The 24,214-nt window shown below is 42.4% G+C and overlaps 1 protein-coding gene across 4 annotated transcripts in view; it reads right to left on the bottom strand.

Moving 5' to 3' along the window:
• Positions 1–24,214, bottom strand: part of DCAF6 (DDB1 and CUL4 associated factor 6) — a 165,158-nt gene that overhangs the window by 80,688 nt on the left and 60,256 nt on the right. For all 4 annotated transcript variants that reach the window (XM_077820404.1, XM_077820412.1, XM_077820420.1 and 1 more), the window contains 4 exons: positions 21,387–21,601; positions 11,444–11,537; positions 4,868–4,987; positions 4,389–4,634 (listed from right to left, as the gene is read on the bottom strand). In XM_077820404.1, the coding sequence (XP_077676530.1) occupies positions 4,389–4,634; positions 4,868–4,987; positions 11,444–11,537; positions 21,387–21,601 (675 nt within the window). The remainder of the gene's footprint in view (positions 1–4,388; positions 4,635–4,867; positions 4,988–11,443; positions 11,538–21,386; positions 21,602–24,214) is intronic.

Here is a 24,214-nt window from a genome sequence, read left to right as displayed (position 1 = left end):
ATACAAAGAAAATGTATCCAAAGACGCACTCAATGTGTGCATGTCTCTCTGCCACTCAGTTTATGGAAATAAAGTCTGATTAACATTTTATATATGGGTTGTTGCATAAAACTGAGTAGCTTACAATTTATCGCTAGTTTAAAATTAATATTAAAACCATAATAAAGAACATTTCCTAGTTTCCATTGAGTGAGACAGACAGAGCAAAAACCAAAACTAATATGTTCATTTTACATCCATATTAACAACTTTTTGTAAGTGACAGGGCAATAAAAATGATTTCCCTCTTAGAGAAACAGAAGATTAATTTCAATCTTACAGTTAAAGGTTTGTCTCACTACAGGAACTTTAACAATGATCCAACAACACATTTGAGAGGTTTCAGCTGTACTTCTCTAACAGAATATAAACAATTTTCAGATGAAATGGCTAATGTGACAAAGATCCCATGCTGTATTATTTTTGTGCTGGCTATTGTCTGTATAGATTGTTTTTCAAAATGTAAAAGGGCAAGAGTATTTCTGAAATAGGAAGTCAGGCATTCATTGTATGATATACTTTGAGGACAACATAGTATGCAAAGGATTTAAATATGTATTATGATTCAAATAAACAGTAATAAAATGTTTGGGTTTCAAAGGGGAGGTTATTTCAGGTGCCTGAAAGAAATGTAGCAAATTATAAAACAGAACAGTGCAAGTTATTTGCTTAGTAGTCCATTCTCCTGTTCCTTCATGAATCATCCTCTATTTCTATGAAAGTCACCCTGGTCCAAAAGATGGTGACTGCCCTCAGTTTCTTAACACTCACTAAAACTTTTCTGTCCCCTCCAAATGAACATCCACCATTGCCCTCTCCAAACTGATGGCTGGATCATCTTTGGCTTTTCCTCTCAAGGTTTCCAACCCTCCCCACCCAATCATCTCTTCTCTTTAGGTTTTGCAACCTTCTTCTGTTTGCCTTTCCTCCTCTTCACCATTATATTCAAAATACTGCTATTACAGTCCTCTCTTTTTCCTCTCCTGTCACTCACACCACTGCATGGCCTACCACCCTGTCTCTTAAATTCTCCATCCATTCAAGATCCAACAGTCCTTCTACTTTTCTTTCTCACTCTCCATATCCCCCTCTCATTCCTCCTGCCTTACTGCTACCACTTCCTCCTTCTCAGCTTTATGCCTTCTCTGTAGTTGCCTCTTGCTCCTGGAACACCCTTCTGAACTCAATCTGCCAAAAGCTCTCTTCTTCCTTCAAACGTCTCCTTAAAACCAAGTTCTCCTAGGAATCTTTCCTGTCTTCTCTTCACCAATAAGTTTCTCATTCACTTTCCTTCATTATTTTTCTGTGTCTGGCCTATCTTAAACCGTAAGTTCCTTCGAGCAAGGAATGTATCTTTTCTATGTTTGTGGAATAACTCTAAAGGCATGGTGTTCTACAAGTGATCTGTAATAGATTAAAAAAATATATACAAATAGAGTTTGGTTTTAAATTCTGATGATTATGGGACTATTCTGGGTTATTTTTTTAAAAAGCAATCTTTCAGTATTTAACACCATACAGTCAAATGTTCTTTATTTCAAAAAGTCACTTTCTGCGTGAGCAGATACAGCTGTAGATCCTAGCCACAGAATCATAGGACTTGAAGGGACCATCTAGTCTAGTCCCCTGCACTCATGGCAGGACTAAATATGCAGACCATTCCTGACAGGTGTTTGTCTAACCTGCTATTAAAAATCTCCAATGATGGAGATTCCACAGCCTCCCTAGGCAATTTATTCTAGTGCTTAACCACCCTGACAATTAGGAAGTTTTTCCTAATGTCCAATCTAAACCACCCTTGCTGTAATTTAAGCCCATTGCTTCTTGTCCTATCCTCAAAGGTTAAGGAGAACAATTTTTCTCCCTCCTCTTTGTAACAACATCTCTCTATGTGCAACTTTACCATCTCAGTGAATCATGTTATTCCTGACCAGTAAGTTACTACTGTAATCACTCCTACAGGAGAGATTCTGGTTATTCAAAAAGTGGTATTTTTTCCATACTCATAACTGAACTAACATCTGAACATATCATTCAGGAGCAGTGTAAGAGTAAAAGTATCTGGATAAGACTTAAAACTGAAATCCTAACCAGTTGTGGTCAAAGACCTCAAACATAATTACAGCAAGTTTAAAATCTCCATTGCCCTCAAGACATATGATCTTTCAAACCTGATGTGAAGCAAACTGCCATTAATTTTTTTGGTGAAGGTTGCTTAGTTCCCTGTTTGATAGGAATCTGCCAGTGGAAGTGGTGCAGAGAGAGAGCACACCATCAGAAGGGGGATGTATTGGGAAATAATGGTATCAGTTGGACTCCACATGCTGGCATGAGAAACTTTCACCCAAAGTTTCAGACTTACTCAGAGAAATACAGAAGGAAAAATTCGTTTGTGAGAGTGCATTCTGTAGGAGAGATGTCAGAAAAGTGCTGGTACAGAACTACATAAGATTCTCTATAACAGTTGTCATTATGCAACTCACAGCATTTAATAAAGTAGCCTGTAGCAGTTCTCTTTAACACAGTAGGTGCAGCCATGGGGACAACAGGCCCCAGTAAACAGTGACATATATACATATACAAAGCAAAATTACAGTCAGATCAATACTGGGATTGGCCATCTCTCTATCACACATGAGGGTGGCTGAAATCTGCAGCATTTTATGTATAATGGAGCCCTTGAGCTTTTGACAATTTGTGAATATAAACCTTGGTTGGTATAGTATCAGCATCAATATGCTGTGTGCAAAAGCTATAGGTAACTGAAAGCCCCTGATATTCAGTAAAATGGGTTCCTGACTTTCTCATTTATTGGGAGAGATGAACCACACTTCAGTTGGAATGAGTAAAATTGTTGCTGTTTACTTTCTCTATTAGGGAAAATTAACTGGGATACCAGACGAATATTGGTATATTTGAAAGTTTTGGGGTTTTTTTAAATTACCTTTAATAAACATCCATTTATATCTTTAACTTCTCTTTCTTCCATGTTTTTAAGCAGCAGTAGTGTCCTGCCCCTTTCTGATAATGTCCCAGAGGGTCTGACTGCAGCAGCCATAGCACAGTGAATGGCACTCTCTCTTTCCTCTTATGGCTGCTTCTCAAAGAAGATTGGGAGATGGGGAAAAATCTCATCTCTCCCTCATCCCAGCACATCCACTCAGGGCCTGGGAGAGTTGGAACCAGTCATCTCCTCCAAGGACAGCAACTCACAATGCCTGCAATAAGTATCAGAAGAGAGAGGGTGGACCTTACACAGTACTGCCTCCCCCAAATTTTCAAAAATCACAAGTCAAGCCTCAAAAAACCCATGAGATTTTTAAAAAATAATAATTGGGGGGCAGGGATTATTTTCCTTCTAGTTTCTCAACCTTTTGGGTGCACTCAGGTCTCATCTTCAAGCTTCTCTCTATAGCCATAAGGACTATAAACTTACTTTTTTTAAAAAAACTGAAAGCTGAGACTCTCATGTAAACACATGACTCTAGAAGCTGGGGCTCTAGGAAACACACCAGTTATTGTGATATTTGTGAGACAATTGTGGTAGTTGGCAACACCTCTTGCAGGTGGTATTCCTGGCCTTCTGCTATGCACCCACAGGGATCCAGGACAAAAAGTGCCTCTTCTGCGTATTGGTGCAGAGGGCTGTGACTCAGCCTTGTAGCTCTCTCCCACAAAGAGATCACTGATATTAACAACTAGGCTAAATTCTCCTTTCATTTACACTAATGTAAATGTAAATCTCCATTTAAGACAAGGAGCTACTTCAGTTACAATATTAGAAGTGAAAATAGAACTTAGATTATTAAATGGGACAGAATACACTACAAGGTGAGCCCTGTCCATCCAGATACTTTCAACAGGCAAAACAACTCTGCCTTAGTTGATTCTGTCATAGCTTCTATAGGTCCTGGGTGTATATACTGGCTGAAAGGGACACATCATTCCAGATTTCCATTGATGAGCAAAAGATGACAGATTTTGCTATTCATTGTGTTGGAGCTACTGCAGCCAATTCTCAGCAGGAGGGGTAGGGTATCTACTTATATGCCACGAAAAAGACAGTTAAACAATACAAAATATAGGGTTTTTTTGTTTTAAAAAAAAGTATAATTAATTTTTAAAAACAAGATTAGTAATTCTACTTGAGATTCTCTTTGTGAAAGTATATTTCTTTATAGCCACACTTATATAGTGTCAAGTAACAGAAATATCTAATCCACATTCATGACATGCATGACCTCAACAAGACTATAAATCAATTACCAAAAATGTGTCAAAAACAAAATTGTAGTTTGTTATTTAAGTAATTTGATAAACCATGGCATATTGGATCGATTTCTCCTCACCAGACTGATGGAGTGTAGGATGTGCAGATGCCTCCAAAGATGGTCTTTGTTCATTGTCAGGAGAGGATAGTAAGGATGTGGAAGGGGGGGTTTCTACTGAGGAAGATGTTGAGGGAGCTTGTGCTGACATTGTAGAGGATGAAGAGGATGGAAGCTGTTCAGGACCATCCACTTCCATTGCAGTCTCTGATTCAGCACTTGGTGGTACGTTGCTAATAATGGAGGCATCTGGTCGACTGGTTCCACCTTTGGGGAAAAAAATAGCAAATGCACATTTACAGAAGGACTCTTTTGTATGATCATTTAATATTTTGCAAACATAAAATGTTCTGTACTGTACAATATACTAAAACTACAGTTTGTGCCCCAGAAAGCTTCCAATCAAAAAGATCTTGTACATCCAACCCCCTCTTTCATGTAAAAAAAAAATCCTTGTATTATCAATAATTCTGTTTATCCTTACTAAAATAAGTTATCACCTCTAGACCGAGATCTTCCTCGTCCTCGGTTACTCTGCGCAACTTCACTAGCTTCTTCAAACCATCTTGATAGCATGTCTGACATCCTCTGCATCAGAGAGACATTAGGACTTTGCTCCCCTGTAAAAATAAAGATATTGAAATTTTTTCTGCAATTTTGTAAAGAATCAAGAGACGCTTTTCTTTTTCCATATAAAAACACAGTACTGAAGTTATACAAATTGGTATCCTCGGAGTGAAAGCACTTTTTCAGAGTAAGACTAAGTTATTCTAACTCGTATTGCAATTTGAACAGGGAAATAAACTAAAAAAACCCTCAACTTTCATTCTGCTTCACAATTAAATTGGAATTTCCCTATATCTGACTTTCTGTAACTGAGTTCCACTGTATTCAGTTTGAACACTTGTTATAAAAGTTAATAGGTTAGCTGTTTCATATTCCCACAATTATTAATATTTTATTTATTATTAAACAGGATATTTTTACTAGATAATACCTTAAAAGCAGGAAAAGTGATTTACTGCTTATTCTGCTATTTAATGTAAGTGACAGAAGGGAATTCAAATTTCCACAGATTTCACTTGTTGCCCAGCTGACATATATCTAGTTAGAAGATATTCTGTACCTTCTAACTAGATATATGTCAGATATATGTATTCTTGCTGTATTCAAGAACACAGTTAAACTTATTATTTGTATTACAATATTGCCTAGAAGCCCTAGTCATGCACCAGAACCCCATTGTACTAGATGCTATACACACAGAACAAAGACACAGATTGTTAACCCCTTGGAGTGGAGACTAAGCATAAGACAAAATACAACAGATGGATAGATAAGCAGGGGGATTACAGGGAAACAATGAGACAATATATTGGTCAGCATGATAGGCAGTGTTTTCAGCAAACTTGCAATTCAACCCTTGTAAAAAAAATTGTACGAACCATGACAAAGGAGAGTTTTGATGAAGGATTTGAAAGTGGATAATGAAGTAGCTTTGCCAATGTTTACAGGAAGCGCCTTTCAATTGTGGCAAGCAGCATGGGAGAAAGCATGAGGGTGTTTGTTTGAAAATTTAGCAAGTGGGCAGTGGAAGCTGGCATCATTAGCCAATCCAAGGTGAATACTGACAGCTTGATAGCAAAATAGACAATAGGTAGGATGGGGATCGACTGACGGCCCCTGAAAGTGAAGAAAAGTAGCTTATGTTTGATGTGATAGAGAAGGGGGAGCAGTGAAAGGATTCAAAGAGAGAGGTGACGTGGTCAAAGTGACAGACTAGGAAAATGACCTTTGCAGCAGCATTCTTGATGGATATGAGTGGAGCAAAACTGCATTTGTCACAGCTAGAGTAAAGGATGTTGCAGTAACCAAGATGCGCGACGAGAGCTTGCATGAGAGTTTTAGCTGTGTCGATGGACAGGAAAGACTGTAATTTTAGATATGTTATACAGAAACAAACAGCAAAATTTAGATATAACCTGGATGTAAGGACCCAGAGAGAGGTCCGAGTTAAAAATAATACTCAAGTTATAGGCCTGAGTGACCAGCAGGGTGATGATGTTGTCTACAGTGTTTGAGAAAGAGGCTTGGGCAGAGGAGGGAGATTAGGAGTTCTTTTGCAGATTGAGCTTGTTGCTAGACATCCACAAGAGTAAGTCAGAAACACAGGCCAAGATTTTAGTTTGGACAGAAGGAGACAGGTCTGCAGGAGAGAGGTAGATCTTTGTTGTCAACGTAGAGATGGTAGTTGAATTTGTGTCTGCAAATGAAATTACCCAGAGATAAGGGGTAGAGGGAGAAGAGAAGGGAACCAATGACAGAACCCTGTGGAAGCCCTGAAGAAAGATCAAGGGCAGATAAGGAGGATTGTTCAAAAGACACAATGAAGGAGTACTTATAGAGGTAGGAGGAGAACCAAGAGAGGACAGTGTCACAGAACCTAAGACAGACATGATTCCAAGAAGAGCATGGTCAGCTGTACCAAAAGTGGCTGACAAGTTAAGGAGGGTAAGTATGGAGAACTGGTCCTGAACTGTAGCTATGAAGGAGTCATTTTTTTTTGGCAAGAGTGGTTTCAGTGGAATGCAAGGGACAGAAGTTGGATTGAAGAGGAAATCCAGACAGCAATTGTAAACAGTGCATTCAATGAACTTAGAGATGAAAGGCGACTGGGTGACAGTTGGAGAGGCAAGTGGGCTCAAGGTTTGGTTTTGTAAAATAGGAGAGATTAAAGCATTTTTGTACTGGGAGAAGGAAAAGCCAGAAGAGAGCAAGAAGTTAAGGAGAAGAGTAAGGTAGGGCATGAGCACAAGGAAGATCAGGAGATGGGATGGATTGCACCAGAACAACTGGAGGGATTAGAGGAGGGTAGATAAGAAAGGCGATGGATATAAGGTGGAAGGATGAGGTAAACAAACAGATAATTTAGCACAACAGAAGTCTCAGCTCACCCACTTGCCTAACTAATACAATGTACCTTCTGTCCCCAGCACATCAGCCACTATTTAGCTGTATCAGATGAGAATCAAGGTGCTGAAGTTGCAGTCTTAGCGAAAGAGTAGGATCTTGGAACTAGGCATAGCTCATATGGGGACTGAGTGAAATGGAAAGAAGAAAGGAAACCTATGGAGGAGCAATGGAAGAAATATTCAGACAACTTGGGTGACAGACAACCTCGGTGACAGGAAAAATGAGGTGGGTGGGGTTGTAGTCCTTGAATTTGATACACTTGCATGTATCCCAGAATTTGGCAGTACTGCAGTCAGCCATTTTGTATGTTCAACCATTGCCACTGGAAACCCAAACATCACATAGCAAGGAAAATCTTAGGCCCTGAGAGGCAAGGTCAGAGATTAAGGTTTCATGAAAATAAAAGGAATGTGTTGACAGATGACCTTGGTTTTAGGCCCCTCTGATGTAAGTTTTATTCTTGTTACGATTAGAAATGCTTTGCTAATAATGAGAATAATGAATTGTCATTGGCTATTGCTAGGAAAATTGTTAGCCTATCAGGGGCTATTATGAGTTACAGAGGAACCTCAGAGTTACGGACACTTTAGGAATGGAGATTATTCGTAACTCTGAAATATTCGTAACTCTGAACAAAACATTACGGTTATTCTTTCAAGTGTGCAATTGAACATTGACTTAATACAGCTTTGAAACTTTACTATGCAGAAGAAAAATGCTGCTTTGAACCACCTTAATTTAAATGAAACAAGCACAGAAACAGTTTCCTTACGTTGTCAAAACTTTTTCTTTTTTAAACTTTTCCTTTATTTTTCAGTAGTTTACATTTAACACAGTACTATACTGTACAGTATTTGCTTTCTTTTGGTCTCTGCTGCCTGACTGCGTACTTCTGGTTCTAAATGAGGTGTGTGATTGACCAGTCAGTTCGTAACTCTGTGGTTCTACTGTATGTGCTTTGTTTGGAGAAAATGTATAAAAAGTTTCGTTAGAAAGTGTGCTTGGGAGCAGTCCAAGGAAGTTTTCTTTAGGCAAGGTTCTGACATCTAAAATTCCCCATCAGCTGGATAAAAACTGGAACCTGGACACCCCTAGTTGTTGATCCCTTGAAACCATCTTAACTTGGGTAAATATAAAGATTTAAGATGCTCTAAAACCTACTGTGACAGCACGTGTGTGCGCGCACACATGCTTAAAATCTAATTAAAAATAGTTTGTATCAATTATATCTAGGGCTCTACCAAATTCACAGCCATGACAAATGCGTCATGGACCATGAAATCTGGTCTCCCCTCCCCCCTGGTGAAAACTGGTTTTTTGTGGGCTTTTTACCTTATACTATACAAATTTCATGGGGAAGACCAATGTTTCTCAAATTGGGGGTCCTGCCCAAATGGGAGTTGCAGGGCGGGTTACAAGGTTATTTTAGGGGAGGTCGTGGTATTGCCACCCTTACTTCTGCGCTGCCTTCAGAGCTAGGTGACCGGGGAGAGGCGGCAGCTGTTGGCCTGATGGCGGTACCCCACCAGCAGTAGTGCAGAAATAAGGGTGTCAATACTATACCATGACACCTTTACATCTGCACTGCTGCCTTCAGAGATGGGCGGCCAGAGAGTGGCAGCTGCTGACAGCCCAGCTCTGCAGGCAGGGAAGCAGATGTAAGGGTGGCAATACCATACCATGCCATCCTTTCTTCTGTGCTGCTGCTGCTTGTGGTAGCGGCTCTGCCTTCACAGCTGGGCTCCTGGCCAGGACCCGCCGCTCTCCAGCTGCCAGGGTCTGAAGACAGCACTGTTGCCAGCAGCAGCGCAGAAGTAAGGGTAGCAGTACTGCAACCCTCCCTACAATAACCTTGCAAACCACCCTGCACCACCACAACTCTTTTTTGGGTCAGGACCCGTACAATTACAACACAGTGAAATTTTAGATTTAAATAGCTGAAATCATGAAATTTACTATTTTAAAAATCCTATGATGGTGAAACTGGCCCAAATGGACCGTGAATTTGGTAGGGCCCTAATCATTCAGATGGAGGAACTGCGTCCCCACTGATTTATTCCTGACACCGCCTGGAGGAAAACAGGAAAATTACCACTGCCTTGGGTTCTGAAAACCCTGGGTAATGGGGTGGGTGGGTGGGAGAGTGTAAAGATAGTGTGATTAAAAAAAGGAATTGTTAAATTCATATTAAGCACACACAAAAAGAAGAAGACCTAAGAAGGAAAAAAAAAGTATTTTCTGTAAAAACATGAGTTTTCTTAATTTTCAAAGGTTTGTGTGTTGAGATACATACAAGTGTCTTCCTGTGACCCTGAATATTCTTTTGATGGGGCAAAAAGCAGCAAAGCTTGTGATGTATTTTAAGATACCTAAACTTTTGGACAATTTTAAAGCATATCTTTTTACCTCAAAGCATTACATAATTTACTTCCATTATTTTCTTGGTTTCTTGATTTTCCCCCCCCCCATTTCCTGACACTTTTTTCCTAAACTTCTTGTTGACAAAGTTGCTAGGCTCATGTGGCTAAAGACCTTTTAGCCATTGATTTCGAACACGTGCCTAGCTGTCTACAGCACACAAGAAATTAAAGGCTGTACCTTAAGCTATTACTCCTGTAATTCTTGTAAAATAAAACAACTCTGCAATTGTTTATAAATGTTTGAAAGATTTTTTTTGCTGAAAAAAGAATGGACATCCAAGGCAGCAAAAAGATAAGTGGACTTGCCATTCCTCTGAATACCTGTGAGAGCTGCCTAGACAGATGGCCCAGAGGAAGAAGAGAGGAATGTCAGAATCACACCACAGGCCAGAGCTGGAGTTTTTCATTTTTCTTTGTTGCTTCTCTTTTTCTAATGTTTGTCAGTTTTGCTTCGTTCCAAAAACACTTGCTGCAGAGGAGGGAAGCAGGATGAACGAGAGAGTTTTCAGTATCCCTCTCAAACTTCAGATCATCTGGAGATCAGAAGTGACCGTTTATGTGAGAAGCTAGAGGGACAGAGAGACTACAGGGTCATGGGAAAGGCTTGAGGCAAAAGGGATGGACACACAGAAGTTTTCCGAGGTAGGAAGAGGTGAGTGGAAGAGAAGACCTAGAGGAGGAGATGAGAAAAAAGGACAGATTTTAGGAAGTAGGAGAACTAGCACAGCCACTTTTCAAAACCTTTTCAAGACAGACCATTGCTAATATGAGAAAGCAGGTAACCAAAAAGAGAAGAACACTGAAAAAAGTAAAAAGAAAAAACATAACTGCCAAGAGGAGAGGATGCAGACAGAAAGTGAGGAGCAAGAACCAAGTAGGAGCTGTAGCCAAGAGGTGATGTGAAAAGAAATAAACTTAAAAAATGAGTGGGGCCTATAGAAGTGTGGAGTATAAAAAAAAATAATCACACAAATACACATGAAGATAAGCGAAGAGATCATTATGGATATGCAGATGAAAATGCACTGAAGGGCAAAGGGGAAGATGTCATTAAAGAAAGACAGCAACGTTCCACAAGCTTTCCAACTTAAAATGCAATAGGATCACTGTTTGCTGACCCCATTTTATTATTGGCAAAGCAATTTTTGGATCTATTAACTGCCTGTATTAACTGCGTCTGGTTCCAGCCACTGCGTAATACTACTTTACAGATGTGAAAGCACAGGCATCAAAATTAAACGACTTGGCGACTGTCACTAATGAATCAGTGGCAGAATCAGGATTGAAACACTATTGTTTTGATTCCTAGTCCAGATTTAATTATTACACAGTATTTCCTCTTGTAGCTTTAGCAAACAGTAACGCCGTATCTACATTAAGGAAATTCACACTGATGTAACTACATCAACGTAGTACATTAGTGCAGCTTAATTCAGTAAGTCTTATTTCACACAGGTACGGTGCACCTACACTATTAACTACACTGATTAGAATTTCCCTAATGCAGACAGGGCATAAAATTTACTACATTCAGTACAGCAACATTTTTCATCTTATGTTAAGCTATAAGTGAAATATTCTAAAATATGGGTATGATCCTTAAAAACTGCAGATAATTTTGTTTTTAACACTTTATATACTTCAGGAATACTAGAAACAACAATTAAAATAATCACACATTACCATCTCTTTCTCGTTCACTCTCAGGCCTTGCTCTTGGTCCCGTATCTGACCAATCCCCTCTTAGTCTCAAACGTTTAACAGGAGGTTGCCGTAACTAGAAAAATAAAGATAAGCAATCGTATTATATAAAACTAAAAAAAACCCAGCTTCCTACCTTTCATAACTGTTATTCTTCGAGATGTGTTGCTCCTGTCTTATCCATTCTAGGTGTGGGCGCATTCATGTGTAGAGTTGGAGATTTCTGTCTTAGCAGTATCTGTAAGGTCAGCTATGGCCACGCTCATGCGCTGGTATATTAGGTGCCGCTGGCCCTACGCCCTCTCAGTTCCTTCTTGCCAGCAACTCTGACAGAGGGGCAGCAGGGTGGGTAATGGAATGGACATGAGCAACACATTTTGAAGAATCACAGGTACGAAAAGGTAGGGAACCGTTTTTTCTTCGAGTGCTTGCTCATGTCAATTTCATTCTAGGTGACTCTCAAGCAGTATTCTCGGAGGTGGACTCAGAATTCACGGTCTTGCGGCTTGCAGCACTGCTCTGGCGAAGCCAGCATTGTCCCAGGCCTGCTGGGTAAGTACGTAATGGGACATGAACATTGGACAGACGACCAGGTGGCCCTACAGATGTCCTGGATAGGCACTTGAGCTAGGAAAGCTGCCGAAGAGGCTTGTGGCCTGGTTGAATGGGCGGTTACGATCACTGGAGGGTGCACCTTTGCCTCATCCTAGCAGCAGCGAATGCAGGCAGTGATCCAAGAAAAAATTCTTTGAGCAGACACTAGACGACCTTTCATCCTGTCGGCCACCGTGACAAACAATTGCATCGACTTACAAAATGGCTTGGTCCTTTCAATATAGGAGGTTAGCACAACCTAGGGAATGCAATCTACACTCCTCCTCTGACTTATGTGGTTTTGGAAAAAAACAGGTAAGTAAATGTCCTGGCCCATATGAAACTGGGAGATTCCCGGCTCCTCCCCACCTTGGGCAGAAAAGCTGGGTGTGGCCGCAGCTGGACCTTGTCTTTGTAAAAGACAGTATAGGGCAGTTCGGAAGTAAGCGCCCTGAGACCCTGCAGGCAGATGTTATTGCAACCAAGAAGGCAACCTTCCAGGAAAGGAGAAGGAGAGAGCAGGAAGCCAGAGGCTTGAAGTGGGGGGTCCCGTGAGCCGTGACAGCACAAGATTCAGGTCCCACAGAGGGACGGAGTCCCTTGACAAGTGGGTAGAGGCACTCAAGGCCCTTAAGGAATCTAGCAGTCATGCCATGGGCAAAAACCAACCTGCCCTCGAGAGGCAGATAGAAGGTCGAGACAGTGGCCAAAGGGACCTTGATAGATGAAAGGGACAGGCCTTGGAACTTGAGATCCAGATGGTAGTCCAGGATTAACTGCAGCAAGGCCTGCTTGGGCCGAATGCCTTTATCCGAGGTCCAATAGGCAAACCACTTCCATTCAGCCAGGTAGGTAGCTCTGATGCAGGGTTTTCTGCTACCCAACAGTACCTGCTGGACACCAGATGAGCACTCCTGCTCCTCTGCATTTAACCATGCAGCAGCCAAGCCATCAGGTGCAGCACTGCCAGGTTTGGATGCAGAAGACTGCCGTGGTTTTTGGCAGGTTCAGCCTGAGCAGTAGCTGTAACAGAGCAGCCACAAGAGGTCCAGCAGCGTGCCAAACCAGCGCTGGAGTGTCCAAGCCGGCACTATGAGGCTCACCTTCGCCTTGTCCTGCTTGATCTTCATGAGGATTCTGTGAATTAATGGCACTGGGGGGAAGGTGTACAACAGAGCCCCCGACCACAGGAGCAGAAAAGCATCCAACAGGGAGTCTCTTTTGATCACCTGAATACAGCAGAAAACGTGGTATTTCCTGCTCTGCCTGGACGTGAACAGGAACCTCTGGAAGATGATGCTGACCACTTCCAGATGGAAGGACCACTCGTGACAAGACTAGAAGGTCCTGCTGAAGCAATCTGCCAAGGTGTTCGGCTACGAGATGGATGTCGTATTGTACACAGAAGTCCCAAAGCCTGCGGGTTTCTTGGCAAAGGGCAGACGACCTTGCTTGTTGATATAGTAGATAGCCGTTGCATTGTCTGTCAGGACCTGGACCATCTTGCTTCCTATGTGAGGTAGGAAGGCTTGGCAGGCCAGGTGAACTGCTCTGAACTCCCTGACGTTTATGTGTAGGGAGTGATCGTGACTTGACCAATGACCTTGCATGCTGAGATCGCCCAGGTGGGCTCCCTTCCCCAGGTCCGAGGCATCGGAGACAAGGGTCATCGGCGGGAATGGAGCCACGAAGGTAACCCCCTCCAACACAAATGCAGGATTCTGCCACCATGCGAGTGATGACAGGATGGGGTCTGGGACCTTGACTACCAGTCCACGCTATGTCTGTTGCGGATGTAGACCGATGCCAGATGTGCCTGCAGGGGCCTGAGTGTGGAAGGTGTAACCTGAAGATACTACATTAAGCATCGAATGGTCCGAGGTCAGCAATGACCAGGCCAACTGGAAGGTGCACAGGCGGTTGAAGAAAGAGTAGGAGGGTGGATCCTGGGATGCGACTGGGACACCGTCCTCGAGCACACCATCAAAATACCTGCTTCTGGCCACCTTGGTTCCTGGAAAGGACAGACTGACCAGACAAATGGGAAGACAACAGGTGTCACTGCTTAGACCCCTTGTCTCTATCCTTTCTCCTGTAGATGCTCAGCCAGGGAGTTCCCAGGACCTAGACTGGAGAGGCGGAGAACGGAATGGCTTTCTGGCCTGCTGAAGGGTATGAAGGTCAAAGGCGCGGAGGGTGGCATAGGAGTCTTTAAGGCCGGGGAGACTTGCATCCATGAGCTCAGAGAAGAGCCCTGCCACTTCAAACAGGAGGTCCTGAATGGTGGCCTGCATCTCCTGGGGCAACCAGGAGCTGCACCTCATGACTACCATAGAGGCGACCACCTTGGCCGCCAAGTCCATAGTGTCCCAGGCCACATGGAAGGCCCCTCTTGCCACCACTATGCCTTCTTCCACTAAAGTGGCAAACCCCTGGGCTTGGTCTTGTGGGAAGGTCTCCCTGAATTTGCTTAGGGAGTCCCACAGATTAAAATTGTACCTGCCTAACAGGGCCTGGTGGTTAGACACCTGAAATTGCAGGCTAGCCGTTGAATAAATTTTCCTGCCAAACAAGTCCAGTCTCTTGGTGTCTTTGTTTTTTGGCATGCCACTGACTTGGCCCTGCCTGTCCCTTTCATTAACAGCAGACATGACCAGTGATGCTGCTGGAGGGTGTGCATACAGATATTCTAACTGTTTTGCAGGGACGTAGTACTTCTTTTCTGCCTTCTTAGAAGTAGGCAGAATGGAAGAGGGGGGTCTGCCACAGTGATTTGGCATTCTTAAGGACCCCTGGGTGGACGGGCAGCGTGACCCGGGTTGGGGTGGAGAAGGATATAACATTAAAAAGAGGTCGGACTCCTCCACAAACTCAATTTTCAAGTTCAAATTGGAACCCACTCTTTTAAGGAGGACCTGGAGCTCCTTGAAGTCGTCGGGGGTACTGCTCATTTGTGAGGGATTCACCATCACTTAGTCCGGAGACGACGACCACCGGGGGAGGGTGGATTCCTCTTCCCTCTCCGGGAACGGTTCCTTACGCATTGGAGCCTGCTGCGCTGCTCCTGTGTTGGATTCAGTACCATGTTCAGACTCCGGTGCCAACAGTGCCAGAGGCAGTTTGTCCGAGGTAGCAAGGGAGGAATGGTGGGAATAGGGGACCGGCATTACAGGCACACCCCATGGGTTCCAGTATGGCCATTGAGTGTGCCACTATCTCTGCTGCCATGCCGCTGCTGCTGCTACCGTACCGTTCTCACAGGTCGGTGGCAAATCACCCTTCCTCATTGAGGGGCTGAACTCCGGGTCCAACTTGGACCACTGCCCTTCTGATGATCAGGGCGGAGCCTGAGTCTGCCAACTGACCCTGGTCAGCGATGAGTGAGACAAGGTGAGGATCATTGTCTGCCCGATGAGCGGTACTGGGGAGTTGGAAACTGGTGCTGTGATAGGGAGCGATCCCGTCGTGATAGGTACCGATGTCTGCGAGACCGCCGAGGCCAGCGGTTCTCAAACGGGGGTCCACGAGCCCTTTCGGGGGAGCCACAGAGCCCCGCAGCTGAAACCTGGTGCCTGGAGCCCCAGCGCTGAAGCCGGGAGCAGCGCGCGGCTGAAGCCAGCGCCCACCCCTGCCCCTAAAGCCAGGAGGGCCCTCAAGCAGATATCCCGCCCCTTTTGGGTTCTAGAGCAAAAGATGGGTTTTTTTGTTTTGTTTTTGTTTACAGATTCTACATTTGTCCTTTCTATGGGACTCCCCCAAGCACTTCAAACAGCTGTTGTGGGGGTCACTAATAGACATCGGCCTGTTGCATGATGAGCATACTTAGAAGCGGGGGGGGGGAACGACGGGACGGACAGGGCATGCCAAGCTCCAGGGCAAAGTCCCAGCTGGGACTTTAACTACCAAACTAACTAACACTTAACTTAATGGCTAACTAAGTACCTACAAACTATAAACAAAGAAGATAGACAATGGGTTGTAAAGAACCGCTAACACTTTTGCAACGCAAGACAAGGTACTTTGACCAACCGTCATGGGCCGTAAGAAGGAACTGAGAGGGCATAGGGCCGGCAGCACCTAATATATCATCGCATGAGCATGGCACTCAAGGGGGCACCACAGCCAACCCTATGGATACCGCTAAGGCAAAAATCTCCGACGACTGTGCACGTGGGCGCGCACACACATCTAGAATGGAACCAACATGAACAAGGACTCGAAGAACATTGAGTATATAGGTGAAATAAGACAATGTTAAGGCCAATTTTAGTCACACAAAAATATTAAAATTTCAAGCTATGACTCCCAAAACAGCCACAACCCTACCCCTTGCACAGAGTTTATTCTACACAGTATTAACTTTAGTGCATTAACCAAGGTTCTGTTTATTCCAAAATAAGTGGGGCCTAGATTCTGCAGCAAAGTCCCTGGACTCAGCAATATCCCTAGCAATTCTACAGTAGCCAGAGTTGTAATTTAAATGGTGGGCTTGAATTAAATCTAAAAATGAATACAGTCAGTACAGTAACTTGTGTTGATATTAAATCTAATTTATTTTACCATGCATTTTTATTTTCTGTATGATGCAGATTTTTGCACTGATGACACATAACTATACCTTAGATCAGTGGTTTTCAAACTGTGGGTCATGACCCAGTACTGGGTCACAGAATGTAAGGCACTGGGTCATGGCAGCTCTGGTCAGCACCACTGACTGAGCCGTTAAAAGTCCCGTCAGCAGTGCTGCCCAGCTAAGGCAGACTAGTCTCTACCTGTTCCAGCACAGTGCTGTGCCCCAGAAGCAGCCAGCAGCTGGTCCAGCTCCTAGGTGGGGGGCCATGGGGCTCTGTGCGCTGGCTCCGCACTCCCATTGGCTGGTTACCAAACAATGGAAGCTGGGGGAGGGCAGCAGTGCTTGCAGGCAAGGGCCACTTACGCTCCTCCGCCTAGGAGCTGGACCTGCTGCTGGCTGTTTCCATAGCGCAGTGTGGTCTGCAGTGCCAAGACAGGCAGGAAGCCTGCCTTAGCACCCCTGCTGCGCTGCTGCCCAGGAGCTGCCCAAGGTAAGCCCACATCCCAATCCCCTGCCCCCCAAACCTTCCTACACCCCAAACCCCTCATCCCTGGCCCCACCCCAGAGCTTGCACCCCCAGACCAGAGCCCTGATTCCCTCCCCCACCCCAGTCCCCTGCCCCTCCCCCACCCAAATCCCTCGTTCCCAGTTCCATTGTGTTATGGGCATCAACAATTTTCTTCAACTGGGTCACCAGAAAAAAAAGTTTGAAAACTGCTGCCTTAAATACTGTCGGGGCAGGAAGAGGAAGTAAAGGTTTTGGTAGCTTAGCAAGGGGCAGCTAGGGCTCAGATGACCTAGAAAGGCAGTTCTGGACTATGCAATAAGCATATTTACTAGGTATTTCTGCCTAGACAATCAGCAGTGAAATAATACTGAAATTTAAATTATCTTTAGTTTTGAATGAAAAAGCCACTGAGGTAAAGGGGGAATTTGTAGCTCAAAACTATTGTTTCAGACAGTCTGCAGACTCAAGAAGATAACACTACACCACATTCACGTTTTCAAGGCTATTCTCACAACCATAGCATATTTCCTTTTACAGGAAAAATTAGATTCTGGAGCAAAATTCTGCAGTAACAGGGGGATTCCAGAGCCAATTCCACACGTTTGTAATTGCTTAATATACAGGTCCTCCCGCAACCTCCCGCTCCACAGTGTCTTGGCAGCGAGGTCACCCACCACCAACCTGAATCCCTTCACTCCCTGCAGTCTCTCCTTTCTTCTATCTGTCATGTAACTTTTCTGTTCTTTCTCCTTGTCATCTTTTCTTTCTTTCCTATTGTTTTCCGTTCTTTTACATGTTTTTGCTGATTTCTCCTCACCAACTTCGTTCCCCATTCTCTTTGGTAGCTCTAATCACTTTCCCCATTCCCCAGCAGGCTACACATTTCTGGAGGTTCAGGACCATACAAGGCTGAGGAAAGTACCATGAGAGCAAAGAGGAGAAACTTGAGGTGAAAGGCTGCTGCCTGAGCCTGTATCCCTGAATTGTGATCTGTTCCAGCAGTCAGATACATCTTGGGCCACAGTGGGAGCAGGACAGGAAGGTGAGAGGGTTTTTGAGGAGTCACCTTCAGCAGCCTCTTTGGATAACTTCACCGAAGAGTTAACCTGGGCTCTTATTCAGGTGTTGCCATTAACCGGGCTCTCCATCCACACACACACAAACTTTTGACCCAAGTTTATGGTACTCTCAACCAGGCCTACTTGGCCCATTCTGAGACACAGACTAACACCCAAGAGAGGCTTTCATTTGGGCAGCTAACCCTTCACTATCCAGGAGGATGCAGGTTAAGCCACTCAAGTTCTGATAGTCCTCCAGTGACCTTCCCACAATTCCTCTTATGCCCAGGACTGAAGTTTTCTCACAACCACAGAGTGGCTCAGCTTACTGCAGCACAAAGAACATGGTATATGCTCCAAGAAGGCCTCGCACCTCACATAGGTGAATTCAGTATGCATCTGATGAAGTGAGCTGTAGCTCACAAAAGCTTATGCTCTAATAAATGTGTTAGTCTCTAAGGTGCCACAAGTACTCCTTTTCTTTTTACAGATACAGACTAACACGGCTGCTACTCTGAAATGAAGACACTGTAACTTGAGTTTGGTTTATAGCATGGCTGCTCACCTGGCATTAGGCTAACCCAGGTCCTGATCACTCAAGTAACTTTGCAGTGAAGATACATACTTTGTAGCATGCATAGGGAATGGGAGAGTCACCGGGGATGTTGAGGGAGGAAATAGAATCCTGCCCAAACTTTGTTTACGTTCTCTTCTGTCCTGCAACTCCCTTCCCTCTCAATCACCCTTGGTTAGGTAATACTCCCTTAATACACGTTCTACACAATGAAGCAATGCCTGAGGTGTATATGATCAGAGAAAATGGTGCTGCTGCTGACAAACAAAAAGATTCTTCTGATACATTCATGTGGAAACAGATGAGAATGCTGCCATGGAACCCATAAGTAGTAATGAAAGGGAGAAGCAGGAAAAGGAACATTCTGATCAGTGGCAACCTAATGACCAGGAAAGGCTAGAGGAGGAGGGGAACTCCATCTCTTTTCATTTACATCACCAAGGCAAGTGCTCAACTGCACAGAAGGCAAAGCAACAGCTTTAGATAAACTGCTGTTATTTTCACCTATCTCAGTCACACCTGTTCAAATCCAGCTAAGGTTAGCAGTGACTGAAAAATGCCATATAACTGCTATTTGGCAGTCTATGTGAAATGAGTTGGTGGTCTCAGTCTAGTCCCACATAAAAAAAAGACATCACTATGATTGGGACTGTTTGACACTCTAGTTGGCAGTCTCAAAGCCACCAAGAATTAAAAGGGCAAGGAAATGTCAACTCCCCTCTTCGCTCCTTGAGGTGGTCCTTTCGGGTAAAGGTACACTGGCAGGGAAGCATGGGGAATCTTACACTCACACTCGACTATGCTGTGAATAAATTCAGAACATCAGTCTCCAGGACTTATGATCTGGCACCTTCCGCTAGGTAAAAGTTTACACAAAAATTTAAGAAACACTAGATGAATCGTTCTAATTCGGTTTTATAACTGTCTGACAAGCTCTTAAATAATGGCTTTCAAAAAAAATCTTAAATAACTTCATCAATATAAACTAAATTTACTAACAGGCCCTGCATAAATTTCACAACAAACATTTTTCATAAATATCACTAAATACTTAATGTAGATTTATGTGCAATAATTTATGAAAAATCTTTTGCACAGTACAGCACTTATGAGCAAGTAGTGTGTATACCCTTTAGTAACCTTAAAATATGTTGACTAAAGCTTTCGTAAAGACTTGGACAAAAAAGGCCATTGATAATTAATAAACCTCTGCAGTATAAAGGAGCTTGCACAAATGAGTATTATACGGTTTTAGTGGAATTTTGTAGACAGAAATTCATCTTGAATTAAAATGTTGAAAGTTTTCGTAACCTATAGAACATAACATTCAACTTATAAAAATTATATATTTAAAAATACTTCTAGATTAAAAGGTATTCAAAGATTATAAATTAGAAAAAAAATTTAATTTTTCTCTTTTCTGTTTCACATGTATGGCACACAGTTAAACAAAACAAACTCATTTTTGTTACTGAGACATACTATTTTAAAATACGTATCAATGAGTTCCTGACAGGTCTGTTGATCCTTCTTGTTGCTATTTCTGTCTTCAGGGAAATATGCTGTTATCACACATTGCTGCTTCTATATCTCGAACAGAATTTCATATAAGTAAACTGTTCGAGCGTATCCTGCAACTCCAGCAGAGTAGACTTTGCCAGTGCTGTATGTAAAAATATCCAAAATTCCAGCATATGGCAACAAGCAGAGGGTCACTGCTTCCAGAACTGCATTTTGCCATTAATTCATTTAAACAATTTAAATCTTCCATTCCACTTTATGGTAAATAGCATTCACTCTATGAGTCCAAACTAGAAAACCGCTGTGTGCTCACATAAGGCTCAAAACCAGCAGGAAATAAGGAATTTCAATGTGCTAGTAGGCAGGCAGCGAAGAATCCATTTAGGATAACTTTGCCCCATTTGCCATCAGCATGTTAGCCACAAAGGGTCAACTGCAGGGAAACAAGTTGGGGATGGAGGATGTTAGTACTGTCACATAAATGGAGGTGTGACTAGTGGACCTACACACAGCAAATATCAGTGACCTAAGCTCAGTGCTGAAGGGGAAAGGCAAGCTGCTTTTTCCCCCATATGAGCCAATTCACAAGCTTCAGTTTACCTGTGGCCAAGCAAAACCTTTTCAATTCAGGCTCTACTCTATTTCACAGGATTAGACCCTATAAAAACAAGTTCTGCTGTATTTTACAGTTTTTGTAAAATCATTCTCTTCTATTACAGCATTGCTGAGTACAAAAACAAGGCTACTAAGATACTTTCTTTAAGAGCCCCTGTTTTTATAGACTTCTGATTTTTTTTTTCCTAAAGTATCTTTGGGCAGAATTTTCTTATGCCCAAGAGAGAATTTCTTCAGGTTTTGTAAATTTCTTCTGGTTTATAAAGGTTAAGTATTACAGGAAGAGCTCTGACAGTGATGGTTTTCTGTCTGCACAATGTGTGATGGCACAGTGCCTTGTACATTCAGGGTCATATCACACAACTATTCTTTCAGCAATATTGTCAAATTCATCTTTAGGGCAATACCATTGGTGTCAATAATTATACCAAGGAAAAACTGCCCAAATAGATGACAACAGATCATATTAATCACTCACTCACCTCTTCTCTTCTCTCTTCTGCAGAAGGAACTTTAAGTTCTCGGGCTGTGTCATCCTTAGGGTCAAACAAGTATATGTAATCTGAAGAATAGCTAACAAGGACCTCCTGCCCATCTTCACTGTAGCACAGAGATGTTACCCTGCAGGATTTGTTATTAAGATGTGGAGGAACAAAACGTGCAACCATTCCTGTAGTGCCCCGACCAGCATAATTACCTAAAACAATAAAAAACAAAAAAAACGTGCAAACTATAACACATTTTCAGTTTGCAAATATATGGTTAACAAAACAGCCAAAATAGTATGAATTATAGCTAGAGAAATACTAAATATGGCACAAAAGCAACAAGTCAGATCTTGTAAATATTTTATTTTGGTACTTTAACCTCTCTCTCAGTGTACACACAAGATTAATGTGTTATATAGCATATCACTTGCCACTGTATCTGTAACACTTATTGGAAACAGAATGTTATCAATACTAAAAATATTTACAGTACAAAAAACAATAATTCAAATTACCATAACCAATTAGAGAAGGGATCTAAAAGATATTCCCTTCAACATTTAAGGTCATATTGCTATGTACACATACTTATCTAAAGACATGTGGCATATGTGGTGATGATGTTCCTTTGAAATTTCAAAACATAAATTGCATTTCTCCTTTGACCAACTCACCTGTGCTTTACCCACTAATGAATCTCCACTGGAAATATTTATAACCTTCCAAACCTCTGAACAGATTGAAAATAATCTCTTTTACAAATCATTTACAGATCTCTTTTTTTTGACATGTATGGATTTCTCTCCAAAACTAAAATGGCCTGCAATTGAGAATATTCAGTGCTAGAATAATGACAAGTTCAGTGTGTACTATCTCAATGCATCAGGGATAATAATGGATTCTTTATACCATAGCAGATGAGCTAGGAGTCTGCTTTTAAATGATACATAGCATTTGCTGCCAGTACTGGTGTGCCAGCTCTTAAAATCACTATATTCTGCACAGAACAATTATACAAGTGTAATTTTTTTTTATCATTTTCCCTCTCCCCTTTACAGGTCTATACAGCTGAATTCAACACAAATGCAACAATGCTTTGAAGATAGAGAACTATGAAAAAAAGTAGCAATAAAAGATGAAATTAAAGTATTTTTAAAATAAGCTTCTATGAAATGTAGTATTTAACAGTTTGATGATATTGTGTAGTATAAAAGTTTTACTGACATGCATTTGGGATGACTGCACTCCCACCCAAAAGTACTAGAAAAAAATAAACTAATCATGTATATATTACTGTTACTTTGCATGGTGTTTGAGAGATTAAAAGTCCCTGCCCTAAAGGTTATTTCCCTGTCAAAGTCTAAGTTTTCTACGTCCCACTGTTTTGACCATACAGCCATTCATGAAAAGGTTATAACTTTTATTTTTATTTTTACAGTGAGAAAAAAGTATTTTTCCTACTTCTACCAAAGCATCTGAACAAATTTTCCTCATTATTCTAATCTTTAAAACTAAAAAATCGCTTTGGGCAAAGACCAGAACTAGGAAGTTTCATCCCAATAACTCAAGCTTTCAGAAAGTTCTGAGCAACTGACAATAGGGTCTTAGAATGGAAACACTGTGCCAGATTTGACTATAGATATTGTAGGGTGACCAGATGTCCCAATTTTATAGGAACAGTCCCAATTCTGGGGTATTTTTCTTATATAGGCTCCTATTACCCCTCCACCCCTGTCCCGATTTTTCACATTTGCTGTCTGGTCACCTTAAGATATTGCTACACAATCAAGCTATATTACACATATGTGCATGTACATTGGCACACCCCCTTCACTGTCTGTTAGAGGAAAGCAAAGACTACTTGATTTATCTGGGTAATAGGGTGACCAGACAGCAAGTTGGAAAAAATCAGGACAGGGTTGGGTGTAATAAGAGCCTATATAAGAAAAACACCCAAATATCTGGACTGTCCCTATAAAATTGGGACATCTGGTCACCTTACTGGGTAAGGACTAGATTCAAGCTTTCACAATGAGACCCCCCACACATGTCCCTCATTGAATTTTCACAGCAAAAGAAATACCCAGTCAGACTATCTGTGGAGGGTAGGGGAGGAAGTGGTAGAGACTTCAATGCAAACATACAATGGCTTGTCATGCTGGTTGTCTTAGGCATTTGATACCTTTGGGCTTGCATGCAAACTCTGAAACAACCAGCCACAGTGCGATTAATAAGACAGTAGTTTGCTCCTTCTAAATTGACAAAGTAAGACCCTGCATATCTTACTTCTCATAGAGCTCCACAAACCAAAGGCCAGCTTAATTCCCATAATAGTTACATTTGAAATCTCTGTTTCAAGAGTTGATCACATCCCTAAGGTAAAACAGTTTCATAATTAAACAGTGTATTAAATACTCCAGTCATTGTCCGGATGTGCTGGAAGGATAGGAGACACTGGATGTGGTTTAACTAGACCACAACTTTATGCTTAAATGTCTGGGAGTACCCGGCAGATAGAAGTGTACAGTTCAGGTAATTCCATGATCATTTCAATACACACCCAGGTGGCTTCTGTCAGCCCTCCCCCTTATTGATCCTGGTCCCCAACCAACCCACTACTGAGTTCTCACCATCCCCCACACACTCAAATGAGGCTCTAGGGGTGACTGTCGGGGGGGGGGAAGGGAAGAGATAGGCTCCCTGCCATACCAGTCATAGGAGCCCCAAACCCCATTTCCACTCCTTTAAAGAATACCACCTCTAAATCCTTTATCGATCCATTTTATCCAATCACTGTATGCCTCTTCTATGGAGTACCTGAC

The sequence above is a fragment of the Eretmochelys imbricata genome, chromosome 1, assembly GCF_965152235.1.
Source record: "Eretmochelys imbricata isolate rEreImb1 chromosome 1, rEreImb1.hap1, whole genome shotgun sequence".
Taxonomy (NCBI): domain Eukaryota; kingdom Metazoa; phylum Chordata; order Testudines; family Cheloniidae; genus Eretmochelys; species Eretmochelys imbricata.
Note: the sequence above shows the minus strand (reverse complement) of the source record. Positions and strands in the feature narration are given on the sequence as shown.